Below are 18,513 nucleotides of genomic sequence, written 5' to 3'. Positions count from 1 at the left end.
GATAGTAAAGAAACTTACCCGAAGAAGTTATTTATGCTTTACACACAAACATATTTACACTCGCGAACGCACATATATGTACTTATTTATTGACATAAGATAAATTAAGATATATATTATGATTAGCGACCCGCCCCAACTTCGCACGGTTGCAATGCTGATACAAAATATACTGTAGAATATCTTACAATGTTCACAGTTTTTCAGTCATTCTCTACATATTGTGCATGTATTAAACATTCACTTTCCTCTTGAATCAAACTCTCTATCAAAGAAACCGCATCAAAATCCGTTTTGTAATCTTAAAAATCTAAGTATATTTAAGGGCAGACAGCGGTAAGCGACTTTCTTTGTTTATGTAATGATAAATATCTAATGGAATGTATATGCTACTGCTGTTAAATTAATCAGTGAAGTTGCCTAGGTTTATAACATCTTAGACCCAATGGTCGGTAGTATTGACGACATAAAGAGGGGTCTATATTAGTTCTATAGCTAATATCTGTATATATAGACTACTCCTATCGAATGATCAATAAAGATAAACAAATCTTATACCTATTTACGTATTTCATGCGATATGCTAATAACTCAAGTATGTTGTAGACTACTCAGAGTTTAGGATTATCTTTATTTATTATACAACGCTATTACACCTCACTAGTTATCCATTCTAATTTTACTTTCTCTGGTAAGCCCAGGTTCGATTCCTGGTCTATTTGATGCAGAAAAAGTTTATTAGGTTTCTGTTGTCTTGGTCTAGGTTTTTGTGGTACCGTCGTTACTTCTGATTTCCCAAACACAAGTGCTTTAGTTAGTTACATTGGGATCAGAGTAATGTATGTGATGATGATCATATTTATTTATTATTTCTAAAATACCGATAACAGTCTCGTGATGTTTCTTTCGCAAATCTATACTGAATATCATAGATTAATCAAGCTCTCGATCTATGATATCGAGTCAAATGTTTTTTGGCGCAATGGAGGTGAAAACTTTACATTTGATGACACAAAAAAAAACAACAACAACATCCTGTAAATTCCCACTGCTGGAAAGGCCTCCTCTCCCTTTGAGGAGACGGTTTGGAACATATTCCACCACGCTGTTCTAATGCGGGTTGGTGGAATACACATGTGGCTGAATTTCTATGAAATCTGTCACATGCAGGTTTCCTAACGATGTTTTCCTTCACCGCTGAGCACGAGATGATTTATAAAGACAAATTAAGCACATGAATCAGCGGTGCTTGCCTGGGTTTGAACCCGCAATCATCGGTTAAGATGCACGCGTTCTAACCACTGAGCCATCTCGAAACTTCAATTTGATGACACATTTGCTTCCAATCTTATAAATAAAGAACGCACTGTCGCCGAGAGCGTTATAAATAACAATTATCGTTTGTATTTAAACTTGTGACCTCTCGTGATATCTTCGATTCGCTCAGGTCAACATATAAACCTGAACTTGCAATTGAGCTGATATTATAATGACATCACTTTAAACTTTAATACGTATGTACCCTAATGTCGTTTTGATTGCCATCTGTTTGAATCATGTTAATGACAGACGTTAGTGTATGTGTGCGTTTGTATGTATGTGTTAGAGGTAATTTGTTCGATTGTTTTTTTTTTCGTTTAAAATGTACTGTGTGATTTTTTAAAAGGTTCTCAAAATTATTTGGTAATACGGCTTTTATGGAACTTTTGTAAATTCTCGTATTATATGTACCTACATGGCGAATAATTTTAAATGAATATAGTAGACTATATGTTATTTCGATGGTTCTTCTCGTTTGAATATACATTCTGAACAGGCTACTTTTAGTAAATAAAATTCTGTAACATCACGCTTTTAAGAGACAAGTTAAATAAATATTATTATCTGATGTGAGTGATTGTTAGCGACTAAAATTATTTATAGTAATTAATTTCGAAATGTTTTGTGAACCAAAATACATGATTGATTTAGATGAACAAGATTCACTATAGTAATGTTCACTAAATTATATATATATTATATAATAGATATAATTTTATGATTCCTATACTAGCGATCCGCCCTGGCTCGAACGCAATTTTTATTGGCTCACAGTCACTTGTAGAAAACACGTGTAAACTGCAAATACGAAAAAACCTCGAATTTTTAAAAATTGCAAGTGTATTCCGAATTTTCTCATCGTAAGTTTTTTTTTTCAAAGTATAATAAAACTTTAGAAAAAGTAATGAAATCGGTAAAGCTGTTCTCAAGTACGGCGTGACCAAGAGAAATAGAGATTCATATTTTTATATTCATAATGTATATATTCTAAATGCATTTCTACATATTTATAATCAATACAGACAGAAAATCAAACAGAATTTGTTCTTATAGAAGGATAACAAGATTAGTTCGGAGGAATTATGTAAGGAGGTTTTATCAAAGTTGTCACAAACTTTATAACAAAGAATTTGATTTTGTAGTTTTTTTATTTAATTCTTAACGTTTAAGTGAAAAATTTAGTGATGTTAATTTTATATATGTAGTCTTTTTTATTTGCTTTTGATTTTTTGTATTATTTAAAAGACTTGTTAAAGACATATATGAACTCGTTTATACGAATGTACAGTTAATAAAAATATAATTTAGCAGCGGTTCCAAAAGTTTTCTCGAGACTTGGCAGTCGGAAAGGATTCAGCAATCAATATTATGTCCGAGCATGGTGCGCTGAAATGTCAATCCATAATCCAGTACCGCAGACTTATTCATCGTTTCAAAAGCGCATTTCACTGTATAAAATAAGTCATAAAGTTTGGGAAGTGTTGGAAAATAACTGTGAAGTTTACAAAGGGCGTTTCCTGTGCTAATATTCAAACCGTTGGGTCCTTATGCACCGTTCAACATAATTGAATTAATAAAAAATGTTTCGTCAAAGATGATGTCATAGTATTTTTTACCAGCAGTCAATTCTATTGGCCTTGGCTTGATATCCAAGATTGTATATAGCAGCAATTTCTAATAACGGTCAACTCAAGTGTAGGAGTTTGGATACAGAGTAATTTTAACATCTGTGAATATATTAACATTTAAATAATAGAAAATTTACAAACTAATAAAGAAATTCGCATTTATCATTCGGTAAAAATGGGCCATTTTTTTAATATATAAAATACACTACTCTTAATAGATATTTAAATGTTATTTGATCCCACTTAAAATATTTGTATTTTATTGTATAATATTTGTGTTGTCGCATTTCTTGTTTTGGTAATATTTTTTTTTCCGCGCAAACTCCTTAGAGAGTACGAAACGAAGGTTATATTTAGATCTGTTTCACGATTGTTTCGTCGAAAATTAGTCAAGCAAACGTTTTTACTCTGTGCCCGTATCATCCGCTATACTTTTCAGTTTCTCTATCTGATCCGACACGGTCCAGTCCTCTGATCATACAAGTTTGTAAATTTAAACCCGGATTTAAATGTTACGTAACACAATATTAGTGTACTCCGAGCATTCTGTGGAAAGAGTTTGGTGCGACTATAAACTGTCAGGTCGTTTTTTGTTTTCTGTCTAGATGACGGTCATTCACTTTGCTTTTCGTGTCTGTGATTGTCAATGATGGTGTTTTATTTTAAAACTGCATTACCGACTGTGACTCAAAACATTGATGATTTAATGTTCCAATTACGAAATTTGTTTTTTTTTTTAAATCATTACGTTTGTTTTCAATCGAATGCCAAAGGCTTGAATTTTAACGTGTCGATTATTTTTAAATTTCGAACAGAATAAAGTTGAAATATTTTATTGGATTAAATTATAAAATAAAATTTCCGTCTTGCAGAGGACTCCAAAAATGCAGCACGAATATTTACCGAACAGTCTTCGAATCTACTGGAACGGCTGGAAGTATTCGAACGACAGCTGCACGAACGCATCGCGAGTCACATCCCACGGGACCTGGACTCGCTTGAACACCTGGTACTGCAGCATAAGGACTGGGAGAGCAGCCTGCATACTTTGTCGTCTGATATTGAAGAAGTTCAGGCGACATTTAGAGGTGAGTAAAAGACGTTACGTTTGATTAATCAGTCCTTTTAGCACAAAGAGCTTGAGTTTTAAACTCGTTTAATTCTTTGAACTAATGTTATCGTTGGCTCTACGCTGTTAAAGCGCTAATCGCTGATGGTTTTTAATTAGTGATAGAAGCACTTAACAGTCAAAAATCTTATTCGACGTTTTCGACACACACGGATTAAGATGACGTAGCTCTATCATACTTTATTGGAATCTGGAAAGACCCAGTGGTTAGCACGTGCATCTAAATCAAAATTTACGGGTTCAAAACCGGGTATGACGAAAGTGTGATTTCATTGTGTCTATAATATATTTCGTGGGAATGTTTTGTATCTTGATAAAGAACTTGCATCTGCTGTATCCATCTGTATGTAATGTGTATCAACTGAGTCGCATTAGTCTAGCGAGGTGTAATAAGCTTCTCCTTGATAGCTCTTAACCTAACCGTTAGACATAAAGGGATTACAGACTAAACATCAATACATATTATGAAACAAAGTCCCTCAGCCGCGTCTATCTGTCTGTATGTTCGCTATTAACTCCAATTTCCTTTCAGTAGGAACGGATTTTCATGATGTTTTCCCTAATATAAGGAAGATATAGGTATATAATTTGTTAGGTTTTTGTGTAAATTAGTTAAAATAAAACGATAATTGTTAGACATTTCGTAAAAAGCAATATAAAATATATAAATAAAAGGTAAAAATATATAAAAAAAAAACAGTTTGAAGCCCGACTGGGCCACTGATATATACAAAATACTCTTACAAGTTCTTGTGATTTTGTTTCATAATATAATTATGTACTTGTTCTAGGCATTGCCCTCAAGACTCCTGCTATGAAAAAGAATCTCGACAAAGTGATGGGTAAATGGAACGATTTGCAATCAAAGAGTCAACTGTTCGTTGAAAGGTAAGTCTATATAAATAGAGTAAGAAGTAATTATAAATTTGAGATTTAGTTCTACTTGATACGGTAATCAGATATTTATTATAAACGTTGTAATAAGCAATATAAGATCGAAACTACTGAGGTGAATCTTACTTGAGGTTTCAGCCGGATCTTAGTAGAATCTGCTATCGGAACCGTAGTTAGCCTTATATTTAAAATAACGCTGTAAATTAATGATTCAGTAGTATTTAATATTAAAAGCCTACTAAATAGATTTTTTATGAATTTCAATTAATATAACTGTTAGATATGTATACGTACGTAATTGTGTGAATACTGTAGTTTTAAGATGTAAAAATTAAACCATCTACTACATTATAGCATGGTGCTATCGAATTTGGTGACTTTATATTTTTGTATCACACATTAATTTTATATTATTTTTTCCAGGTTAAAGTTCGTCGAAATTGTCGTTAACAGTATAGAAGAGAACAATCAAACGATTTCCGAATTCGAGATCAAACTTGCTCAGTTCAACGACCTTCCCAATGATGTTGAACTACTCAAAGATGTATGTATAAAATATCTATAGTATATCCTAAACAAGGATTTAGTATTCTCTTGAAATGAATTATCAAGTCTTACATCTTCAATGCGTCACTGACCTCGGGAGATCAGATATTGTCCTGCTGACTGTAGTTATACATTTGCCTCATATTACGATGTTTTACTATCTGGATAGTGTTACTACAAAGATGAGATCATAAGAATGAGAGGAGAAATCTTCTATATCTGAACAATTCTGATGATAATCGGATATACCTCTTTGGTTGATCTTAAGAGTTTTTGAAACTAATTTATTTTATTATTTGGATAACCAACAAAAGAAAACATTATTACATTCATTTCATTATCAAATTAACAATAGCTTAAATGTCCTTTTAATTATACGCTATCACATCATGCAAAATATAATAATTGTAGTATATCATTTAAATTAAAAAACAATAATAATAAATTCAATAACATTGACATAACTATATATAAACACACACACACACACAACACACACAAACACTTAAATAAATAACTGTAGAACATATAATATTGTTAATTTATCTCTTTATTTTTTTTTATTTGTTTTGTAAATCTTTATAACGTGTTTGCATGTTGTACAAAATGTTTATGAAACACCCAAAGAAGGGAAAGGGACTGTTACTCCTTAATACAGATTATTTTATAAACCTCGCGAGGAGTACAGTACTACACCCAACTGATTGAAATAAGATACAATTGTACAAATCAATTATAAAACTATAAATTACTCTGTTCAATCTCTTTTTAATGAATAAAGATTTATTATTATTATAACTAATAACATTATTACAGAAAATACAATTTAATATAAATAATGAATAATGAAGAGCTGAGATGGCCCCGTGGTAAGAACGCGTGCATCTTAACCGATGATTGCGGGTTCAAACCCAGGCAAGCACCACTATATATATGTGCTTAATTGTGTTTATAATTCATCTCGTGCTCGGCGGTGAAGGAAAACATCGTGAGGAAACCTGCATGCGTCTAATTTCATCGAAATTCTGCCACATGTGCATTCCACCAACCCGCATTGGAACAGCGTGGTGGAATATGTTACAAACCCTCTCCTTAATGGAAGAGGAGGCCTTATCTCAGCAGTGGGAAATTTACAGGCTGTTACTTTACTTTACTTTTATAAAATAATGTGTTATCCTGTATCGCGAATCTCGTCCGTAGATCCACGAGGACTTGCTCCGCATGCAAGTGGCGGTGAGCAAGCAGCAGATCCAGGTGGACCAGATGAACGACGACGCGGAGAACTGCCGGCGCCTCGTGGAGAGCTCGCGCGCCTCTCTGCCGCACGCCGCGCGCGCCAAGCAGCCCGACCTCGAGCGCCTCGACAAAGAGGTGGCGCAGCTCAACGCGCGCTGGGGGCACGTCTGCGGACAGCTCGCCGAGAGGTGCGACCTCGTGCCTCATTTAGACTAGACCATTCGCTTCCTTGCTTAACAACTCTGAAAATGTAGCTAAAGAAAAATAATGTCTCATTAAGAATAGATCATTCCCTTCCTTGCTTTACACCTCCGAAAATGTAGCCAAAGATAAATAATACTTCTTTCAAGTGTTATCTATGTAATCCTTGTACATCCCATAGTAATGAAAATGGCTGAAAAGTTCTCGTATCTCCAGGACACAGCGCTGGACTTACCCCATGCTGCTTCAGTTATACTAGATATACATATGACCAAACATACATATTTTCTTGCAATATTTCCTTTGGCTTTCGACTTTCCGACGTCCATAATTAAGGCATATATTTTAGTCAGCAAACTTGACTCTACTTCGCTTTCTGACAGGCTCCGAAGTTGCGAAGCGGCGTACCAACTCCTGCGCAACTACAACGCGGGTCTCGAGAAAGAGGCGGAGTGGATCGATGACGCGTACAGCAAGCTGCAAGCGCAGCCTCCCATCGAGGTGCGACCCAAGGAACAACTGGAGCCTACCAGGGTAAGTCATCCTATATCTTTTAATTAAAGCTTACAGCTCTATTTCAAGTAAAATATTATTTATTAGTTATTCTACCGCCAAATAACAGTACTCAGTATTGTTGTGTTTCGGTTTGAAGGGTGAGTGAGCCAGTGTAACTACAGGCACAAGGGACATAACATCTTAGTTCCCAAGGTTGGTGGCACATTGACGATGTAAGGAATAGTTAATATTTCTTACAGCTTCATTGTCTATGGGTGATGGTGACCACTTACCATCAGGTGCCCATATGCTCGTCCGCCAACCTATAATATAAAATAAAAAAAATAAAAAATAAAATATTATTCTTTAGTTTAGAATAGATTAATATTAATGTTTTTTTGTCGGTCAGTTTTATTAGCGATATTAAAATATTTTTATTAATTGAATAACTGTAATCACAGAATCTGTTGACGGGTGTCGTGGAGAGGACGCCGAAAATTGAGAAAGTTAACGTAGACGGCGGAAGATTCATTCGAGAGGCGAAGGTAAATATCGGCGCTGCGGAAATCGTATCTGACGTTTATTTAATCTGTGGCATTCTTTGGTATTCCATTTTCAAAATTTGCATATATGACATTACTTAGTTTCAATGAAAATATAACTTTCCTTTTTTCCTCTTATTGTATTTCTAATAAGAGAGAAAAGGATAGATAGAAAAAAATTAACTTCATGATATAATACCATAGAATGCAAATATGCGATTAAGTTCGCGTTAGAAGCAAATTTTGAGAGATTATGAAAGGCATTTGAAGTTTCAGTCGTTTTGATATAAGTGTCCAGCGTCTTTCCTTCTCTTTTCCTTGTTTCGTTTTGGTCTTTGGGTCTTTGAACGTGTTGTTCGGTTTTCTATCAGTCTGTTTCGAACCATGCATGACGCTTCAGCCGGCAATCCTAATGCTTTTGAATGACGCTTTGAAATAAAGCCTAATCGTTATTCAACGCTTGTTTTATAACTAACATAACAAAACCTCTGAAAGCGGGACGTTTGTGTGATTGAACATATTCCAACGGCAATATATGACTGCTGTGTCGCAATGTCACTAAGCGAGATGTTAGGCCGCCATAACGCAACGGCCGCGAGTGGAACGCGTTCGAAATTCAAATCGATTTTACAAAGCAATCAGTGACTGGAAATTAAAAAAAAAACGGTCAATGTTCTTACGCTTTGCATGCGAATATATTCAATGTTGTCGATGTAGACTATACGATAAAAAAAAAAAAACATTCTTAATTCGAAATTGTACAAGTGGTTTGTAAATCTTGCTTCGGTTGAAGATGCACGTTGGGTGTTTTAAAGTGTACCTACGCACTGGGTGTTGCACGCTTATTTGTAGCGGACTTCCAGCATGACCACTTTATCCTGGAATACCTGTCTGGACTTAGAAAAAAAAAATCCAATAAATAAAGTGTCATTGTTTTCCAAATTTGGTGCGAATGTGCTCTGAATGTGTAAAGGATGTCTGTGGACGACTGGACGCGCCTATTTTTAATGTTAAAATTTATAGACGAAATTTTAAACAATAGTTTCAAGTTACCGATGAAAGATTTTGTGTGTGATGGAATTTTTTGATATATTACGCTTAATTTAACAGACGGCGGTTTGTTCTTAAAGTTAAGAGTCATTATTACTATCTAGTATCTAGACAAAACAAAACGTTACAACTCTGATTTAACATTTACAAAACGTCATATGTTTTTTTTTAAATTTATTATCTATCAAAGGTTTTGTTTTACTAGTCGATGAAGATATTTTTGAGAAGAAGTTTGTTCATATAAAGCTTTAAGGGCAGTCCGTCTTAACTAACCCTAACGCCCAACCTAACCCGAATTAGATACACTCGTCGAGATGTCAGCGTTACGTGGAATGGATCTGCGAGGAGATCCACCCCTCGCTCGACACGAGGCAGCTGAAGCGGCAGGCGGAAATAGAACTAGCGGAACGTTTACGGAACCGAGGACGAACGGATGTGGTGCCCGGCGTGGAACCCGTTCCATCAGGCGCTGAAGCCGTAGCCAGGGAGCTGGACGAGTTGAATGCGAAACACCAGCGGCTTCTGGACTTGTTATACGAGAGACTGAGGAGGATAGCTGCCGCCAATCCCGGAGACATTGTCACATTGGTGAGTTGAATTTGATTACTTAGATATTTGACGTGTAAAAATATCGTGCATTTAATTTGTGTAAGTCAAAACAATGACGTCACGTGAGAAGCAATTAATTTTTGAATGAGGATTGAGATAATTGTTTTGCAGTCCGATTTTCGAGATAAAATCAACGTTAATTTACCTGAAAACGAATTTTTAATCAACACAAATTAATAAGGCAAATAAACGGATCTTAAACTTGTTAAATATTGAGTATATATAAATTCTCTATATATTAAAAAAGTAGCAATGTTTTTCTCTATTCGTAGAAATTTTTTTACTACTTGCGTCGTATTCAATAAAGATCCTTAGTACCAATTAGTTGTCGCCCAGAGCTTTGCTTGTGTTTTAAGCGTCAGGATTTAATTTTGCTTCGTATAAAATTTCATCAAAATCAATTCACTGGTTTGACCGTGAAAGAGCAACAGATAGACAGTATAAGTTATAATACATTTATAATACATTTATAATATTAGTGAACAGTAATGGCGGTCGAATTTCGTCAACTTGACGAATACTAGTCAATCGAAATCATTGAATTCCATTCGAAAACACTCGTATCTAGTAAGGACGTATGTTTCACTTGATTCGTAGCGAAATGATGTCACGATTATGTCATTTTATCGTGCGGACCTCGCAGGAGGCCATCCACTGGCAGGCGCCAGTTTTGAATAATAAATAAGAAAATATTAGGCCTCTGTGTTTACCGAACTAGTTTGCGCTTTAGATCATGACTGATATTTGTAATATATTGACTTTTAATGGTCATTTTGTGTTGCAAATAAATATCAATATATATTTTTTTAATAGATTATAATTAAATAACTTTTAGATATGATCTTGTCTCTTAAATTGTCTTATAATATTTTTTGATGTTTAACATCTTTTTTATTTTCTATATATTAACTTATTTTAATATAGTACGTTTGGTTATAATATTGCTATGATTATACATATAAATCAAAGGATGCCTAACGGAAAAACCTATTAGGTACACGTTTAATCAGAATATTGGTTCGCTTCAGAGAAGGTTTTATGATATACCTAATTTTGTTATATATATTTTTTAATAGATAGGCAGATGGGTAAAGGTGATGGTATGCGGTCACCAACATAGACAATGGTAATAAGAAATATTGAATATCCCTTGCATCACCAATGCGTCACCAACCTTGGGCGGCTCCTGTAGTTACACTAGCTTAGTCGCCCTTAAGGGCAAAAACACAACAATACTGACTACCACGATGAGTGGGTGGTACCCACACAGAGTAGCTTGCACACAACAATACTACTAGTAAGTAACTCCTCGCAATTTAATCTGTTCCAAATTGATACAATTCATCTTTTGATATAATTCTGGCATCTTCTGATAATTTCATGTTTATCAAAATCAAAATCGAAATAAACTTTATTCAAGTGGGCTTTTACAAGCACTTTTGAATCGTCAATTAACTATTAAGTTACCATCGGTTCGGAAAGTAGATTCTACTGAGAAGAACCTTCTACTCTTTTTCAACATTTAAAAAATACAAAGTCATGTTAGTTAATACTTATTTAAATTAATATTAATTGTATTGGTATAGTAGTTATTCGTATAGATTACCTAATTTTTGATTATGGTTTTACTTTGTTTGCCGTTAAGCGTTGAATAATAACGTTTTGAATCTAGTCTTAAGCAATGATCCAACCGTTCTGTATAAGGCAAATCGACACCCACTCGTTGCTCTACAGTCAACGTGGGCCGATAATAAATGTTTTATTACGAGACGCGTAATTGAGTTTATAGCGAACGCAAAGGTTAGGTGCTTTATGGCAACTAAATAAGGTATCGGATTAGCTAATACTATCTAATATGTAATGCTCTAAACATTTTTGCCTAATACGTCCAATTGATTTAACGTTAAGTCTAAAAGAAAATAGTTCCAATTAAACGCTCGAGATTTTTTTATCTATACTTTTTTACATAATAGCTTTAACAAGACGATATACGAACTGCTTGGTGAATAATATCACCCTAGGTCATATTTTAATTAGGATTTTGTCTCGTTTTGGTGGGTGCTACCCACTCAACGCCTATTCTACTGACACAGTAATTCTTTGTATTGCTCCGTTTTGGATTGAAAGAGTGAGACAAAACATCTTATATCTCATTATCGGAGGAGTTTTCCTGATGTATAAATGGTTAAAATTGATCACTTACCATTAGGCGATTTATGTATCTGAGTAGTTAGTGTTTCTCAGTTTGTTATTATAAAGACAAATCCTCATATTTTCTAAATATTTTTTCTAATTTGTGAAATGCAGACACAGCCCATCTTTTCCCGCGTTTTCTCTGAGTTTACAGTAGTCTATATATAATTCTTGTGGTTGTCTCTGGACTTACAGTTACACATATGATTCTAGCATATTCATCTTTTTTACGTCTATAATGGATATATCTGTTACCACCAGTATGTATCCGTATATTATTGCAAGATAAATAATATAGACATACTTATTTACCGCTACTTCAGAACCATTTCAGTAAACACTACACAATTAGTTCTTATCTCGGAACGATTTATAACATCATAGCCGAATCGGTAACGTGTAAGTGCATCCAATCGAGAAGTACTTGCATCTGGGCATTATCTGTAGTGTTTTCGAAGTCGATTAATTTTAATGATTGAATGCTATTTATATTAGTAGTCTATAATTTATAAATGAAGTCTGAATATGGCGTATGCTCCTCACATTCTTCAAGTACGTAAGAAGTATTTCCTAATACAGATCGAGGTTCACTTTTTTTCACATGGCCTGTAACTTTGACGTTAATGAGTAAACGAGTTCAACACAGATTTAAAAAATATATCTATTTTAATCAGATACTAAAAATATAGAATTTAAACCCAGGTAAAATGTCAATTAATTTGGCACACAGATAATTAAAATCTACCAAGCCGCGTTTCGTTAGGCCTTTGCCTTGCTGCGACAAGTTGTCTATTACTAATAAATAATTGTTCAGAATATATCAGCCAATATGCATCATATACCTGTATTGGCAAACCTTCTGATCTTATCCTTTCACACAGTTATGATTCAAATCCTGCCCTCGTAAATTGTTATATGAATTTCAAATGCGTGATTATATATTCCACTTAAATCCGTTACTTTAAAACCACACAATGACGTAATGTTGATAAAATCGAGCAAATTTTGTACGTACACTTTGCCTCGGACCATTAACAAAAGATTAACGTACCTAAAAATATTTATTTGTGCTAAAACTACGTAATAAATATATTTATACATTTACACAAATATTATAATTGCAAAAGTAACTCTGTTAGCTGTTTACGCTTATACCACTGAACCGATTTCGATGATACTTATTATAGAGATAGTTAGCGTTCGCGGAAAGAACATAAATCATCTGTAAAGGAAGGAATATAAAATTATATACCTTAAATATTCGTTAACTTAAACAATGTTGCTCAGTTAGTGTTCTATAAAATAACTAATATTGATTATATTCTAATTACCAAATTAAGGGTTATTGATATAAGCCCTTTTAGCATCATTTTTTTAAGCTATTGATTGGAAGACGATGATGGCCACCTGATGGTATGTGGTCACCACCGCTCATAGACAACGGCGTTATAAGAAACATTAACCATTCCTTTCTTCGCCAATGTGCCACCAGCCTTGGGAACTAAGATGTTCCTTGCGCCTGTAGTATCACTCGCTCACTCACCCTTCAAACCGGAACACAACAATACCAGCTGTTGTTTGGCGGTAGAACATCTGATGATTGGGTGGTACCTACTCAAACGAGCTTGCACAAAACCTTACCACCAAATGGCAATAAATCTACGTAATATTTATTTACAAATGAGTTGACGTTGTTTTCAAGTAATTACATGCACGTCCGTTTCGCATTATTGTTTGACTTTTTATTGTAGAAGCAATTAAACAATTCTGTAGATAGTATTTCTATATCTCTCTACGTGTTCGTTTATAACTACAGATAAAAAAAAATCGGCAATTTTAGTACGTCTTTATCGAAGTATTTTTTATTGTTACTTTTATTTTATACGTGATGTAAACTGAAGATTTCTATTTCTTCGGGTTTTATTGATGTGTGTAAAAATATAATCGTTATGATGAATTAATTATTTAGAATTGTCGGACATTATTTTTACAATGTTAAGTGAATTTTAGAGTAGTTTGATCCGTGATATTGTATGAGAATTATTATCTATTTTGCACTTTAAATGTATCGGGATTTTCGCAGAGTGCTTAGCTCTCAGATAAGCTATATAAAAAGTTGGAGATTACGTCATTTATATAGTTGCAGTCAATCATCAACAGATAGCCCGGCGATTTGACGCGATGACGATTTTACGTCCGCTTTTTCAGTATCGCGCGAACGACGATCGCTGATCGACGCACGTTCATACAAACTGCGTACAGCGTTTTCGAAATTCGAACGAGTTATCGATGTGCAAGTTATTTTGTGCCAGTGTTTTGTGCATTTAATATTTTCTGAGAAGGTTCAGTGACCAAGGAGTTTTTATCGTTTGAAAAAATCTACAGTGAATTATTTTTAAATCAATCGTACCTTGACCTTGTTGCGTTTAATAACAATAAAGAAAAAAAAATAACTTCACAGATTACACGATAAAATAACTTAACAGCATTCGATAATATTTACCGTATCAGATATTAATGAAGCGATCAATATAAGTGCAGTCACGAAATAACATTCGCGATTATGTACTTTAATGACTGTAAATAGTACGAGTTAACAATAAAAATTAAATCAAGTTTTTCTGGATGTCGTCGAAAGCTGTTTCAGAGGCGGTTTTTGTCAAATTGCATTTTTACAACGTGAAATTTTTATTATACTTCCCAATCGAGAATAATATCATGACATATGAGATACGACATCCGCGTCTTCATCTAATAAACATAATGGGTTTTTTGAAAATTCTTTGAATAAATCAATATTTTATAGCAAAACAGGAATACTTATTATAGTTGTAGTCGGTCTTAAAGCATGATTGAGCCAGTAATTGCACGCAAAGGGGTAACATTTTAGTTCCAAAGGTTGGTGGCGCATTAATTATGAAGGGTTGGTTAATAATTCTGACAGTGCTACGGTTTTTAGTAGTTGTTACTGCTTATCAAAAGTGGCCCACCTAGTAGGCCGCCTGTCTATTTTAAATTAAAAAAAATAATAATAAAATTTGTCACACAAGTGAACTAAGTCGTAAAATAGTAAATAAAGTACTTTTTAAGTAGTCGTATAAAATATATTACTTTTAATTCCTCTAAGTGAAGCGTTCTTGAAATAGTAAATTAATTATATAAAAAAAATATTGTTCCAAATTTAAATTTCAATAATCCCGATGTATTGATGTTATAACGGTTGCAATTTGCTTTTTAATCGATTAGAAATGTTAATACAAGGGCCTTATCAATGTTGATGTTTAAGAAGTATTATAAATGATACTACAATACCGTGTAATCTTGTTATCGGTGCAGTAAAACATCGATAATTCCTTAAACTGTTTAGACTCTACCGATTAGTGAACAATAATACTGCTCTAAAACTCTTTTTTTAAATTAATGCCTTTATAACTTTCGTATTTAGAACAATTTTGAATCGATTATTATATCGTATTCTAGTCGATTTTTTTTTTTATATTAACGAATAATCGAGTAATTTCGTTTTATTGAGTATACATTATACATTTGACATAACCAATAGAATGAAAAATGTACTCCTTTAGTTTCTACAGTCAAAAATCTAGTTTTTAATTAATGCGATGATCTCGCCAGAGTTCAAGGCCTTACAGAAGACCACTTTGAGATCAAAGATACTCTCCGTAATAATTAAAAGTAAATATTAGATATGATTATCTGTACTAATGTGATAGTATGTTTTTATGTCTGTTACACTTTATGGCTAAACTACTGATTCGAGGGTCATGACGAGCATAGACAAGTTCTGGGCAGTTCTAGAAGTATTTTCGTCACAAACCGAATTTCACGTTGATGATTAAGGGTTAAGCTAGTAAGATATTGAATTCATCATCTTTTCAATCGAATCAATCTTGTTCCTTTTTTGAATCTGAAAAATTCATGCATTGTGAAATTGTTGACAGTGTTAAAGAAACATACAACACTCCAAGAGGTGATAAAGGCCGATAAAGCTGATACCGTCTAACTATAGTACGCATCAACAACGGCACCTATAAATTTTGCATAGGGGTAGTTAATTAAACAATGCTATCTCTTTCTTTCAAATGTCAAATCAATTATGAGAAAAAGAGATAAAACAGTGTTTAACTAAACAACGTTCGTAAGACAAGACATAAAATGTGTTATAAAAGTTTTGAGTGATATAAATACAATTAACATCTTTATAAACTGTTACAATTTATAGTAGTAAGACTTATTTATTTATGTTACAAAGTTAGAGAGTTGCTTGAGCACGATCATATAAGGAATTTTCCTTAAAAACTTGCCTTAAAGAAGTGCAACCCTAAGTAATAGTTGCGAAACGATTCTGATATTTCGGTAGAGATGTACCCTATTATCTGAAACTTGGCCATAGATAGGAAAATATACTTACAAAGTAATTTTATTATAGGTATCCATACTTCAATGATTATTGTACCGCAAATGGCGTAATATTATCGTCACATTAATCACGTTTGTGACCTCATTCACAGCCATGACCAAACCAATGATAACTCTTTTCCTCTCTTAAGGTCACCGCTATTAAAACACTTATAGTAATACCTTTAACTATTCAATTTTGTATATTGATTAATATGTGACGTCATTTTTAAACGGTTTCAGTTACGAATATAACAAACGGTGAAGCTTAATTGAGTTTATTTCATGGTTGGTCAAATTTATTTGAGATGATTTCTAAAGAAAAGTGTGCTGAGTTATTTCGAGCTGGGCGCTATCATGCATTGTATTCGAATCAAATTGTTAGCGTCACCTTTATTAATTCAATGTTTCACCTCTCCACACCTCTCAGGACGAATGCATTCGTTCTAGTTTTTTTTATTAATATCAGTAGGTATACCATGTTTTGGAATTTTAGTCACCTCCTCTGTTTTAGAATCGATTATAATTACTTTGGTTTATCTATCTATAGGTATATATAAGCAATATACCACTGACTAACTAATTACGGAATCACAAAACCACCAAGATTGAAATTTGTCAGATAGATTCCTTACAAGGTGTAGGCTTACGCTGAGCGAGTCACAAGTTCAGCTTGTTCGCCTATTTTTTAGGTTGTGATTAATTAAACAATGTTGTGTTTTCTTCTTCCGAGTGTCAAATCTTTGATGACTAAAAAATTGGATCCGTAATTTACCTAAAGCCGTTAAATTTGAAATGATCTTTGCTTTCAAGACAATTCGATCTATTTGACGTACTTTTCAAAATGTAATCTTAACTTACTCGTACAAATTTTGTTTGTATCAGGAATTCCTTACATTTTTGTACAATACCTAATATACTTTTTAATCGTGACGAAATCCTATTTTGCGTTCTAGTTGAAATGTCATTTGGCAACTAATCGCTATAGACTGAAACCAAACGATTGCCTCTTGCCAGATCGCCTATTTTTACAGGCACGTGACATTTTGTTATCAGTAATTCACACATTTTAAACCGTATCGCCTTTGAAATAAGGGCGTCGATACAATTTATTTATTGAATAAAGTCGTGTAAATATTATTTGTAAGACGACAAATTAATATGACATAATGTGAATAATAGTAGTTCTTTATTTGAAATTTTATTGTTATTATTATTTTGTTTTAAATAAGGCGTTTTCCCAAATAGACTTGGCAAAATAAACGTTAAATTTCAAGGCCATATTCTATAGTCACAAGTTGGTACATTATTTTTGCGTTTCAAGGTGACGTGTGTTTTATAAACAGAATGACAATTAGGTCGTTATTTGAATGTCCTTTAAAAATAAAAAAAGAACAACAAATTATAAATGTTATTTAACTACGGTGGACTTATACCAGTTTTTTGCGTTATAGAGAGTATCTGAATTTTTTTATTACCAGTAAATCATTGACTCTCGGAATGTATGGTACATTTAACATATTTTTTTCGCATAATTTAGCATTTATTTCAGATTGTTTTGTTTGAAAACTATTTTATAAACTATGTATAATATTTTACTCCGGTTTTCTAATTCATCAGAGCATTACCCCGTGATAAACCCAGGTTCGTTTTCTTTGCCATGCGATCATGCATTAAAATTAAAAAATAATAATTCAAACGAGTTCTTTGTAAAGATTCGAGTAAGATCAATATACTAAACTTATACAGGAAAGTCAATATACTTATACCAAATTTAATATTCGATCATTTTCTGAACTGTATTAACAAAAAATAAAACATGAAATCCCACACTATAAATAATAATAGTAATAAATTTCTGCTTTTTCGTAAAGATCGTTGCACGTCTTAATTCGGTCATCGACCTCATCGGAGACGCATTGGCGCGTTTTTACTAAGTCTTCGCTCTAAATACACGCTTTTGTTTATGCAATCGATGTTTTTTCTGGACATTTCTATCTATAGACAAATTTCAATAGATTACATATGATTTTTTTTAATAATTAATTTAATCAATAAATACAGTTAAAGCAGTATATTATCAAAAGTAACTAAATCTCACGATAAGTATTACATTTTTTAAGTACAGATAAAACAGAATGCAGATTAAATAAATATTTTCGGAGTAATGAATGAATGAACGTTAAGAATGTTTATTATTAGTAATTATGTAACGCACGTGTCACTGCCGGCTGCGTGTTGTAAATCATAAAGG

General features: G+C 33.3%; 1 protein-coding gene across 24 annotated transcripts in view; it reads left to right on the top strand.

The window, feature by feature from the left end:
• Positions 1–18,513, top strand: part of LOC124540331 (microtubule-actin cross-linking factor 1) — a 297,681-nt gene that overhangs the window by 208,757 nt on the left and 70,411 nt on the right. For 20 of the 24 annotated variants that reach the window (XM_047117836.1, XM_047117848.1, XM_047117832.1 and 17 more), the window contains 7 exons: positions 3,821–4,036; positions 4,869–4,965; positions 5,395–5,515; positions 6,718–6,941; positions 7,338–7,488; positions 7,911–7,994; positions 9,342–9,629. In XM_047117836.1, coding sequence (XP_046973792.1) covers positions 3,821–4,036; positions 4,869–4,965; positions 5,395–5,515; positions 6,718–6,941; positions 7,338–7,488; positions 7,911–7,994; positions 9,342–9,629 — 1,181 coding nt within the window. Of the gene's footprint in view, positions 1–3,820; positions 4,037–4,868; positions 4,966–5,394; positions 5,516–6,717; positions 6,942–7,337; positions 7,489–7,910; positions 7,995–9,341; positions 9,630–14,042; positions 14,186–18,513 lie in introns of those variants that run through there. The other 4 variants (XM_047117847.1, XM_047117846.1, XM_047117845.1 and 1 more) reach the window with 2 other exon arrangements.

Source organism: Vanessa cardui, chromosome 24 (genome assembly GCF_905220365.1).
Source record: "Vanessa cardui chromosome 24, ilVanCard2.1, whole genome shotgun sequence".
NCBI classification, from domain to species: Eukaryota; Metazoa; Arthropoda; class Insecta; order Lepidoptera; family Nymphalidae; genus Vanessa; species Vanessa cardui.
This window is presented reverse-complemented; position numbering and strand designations above follow the sequence as displayed.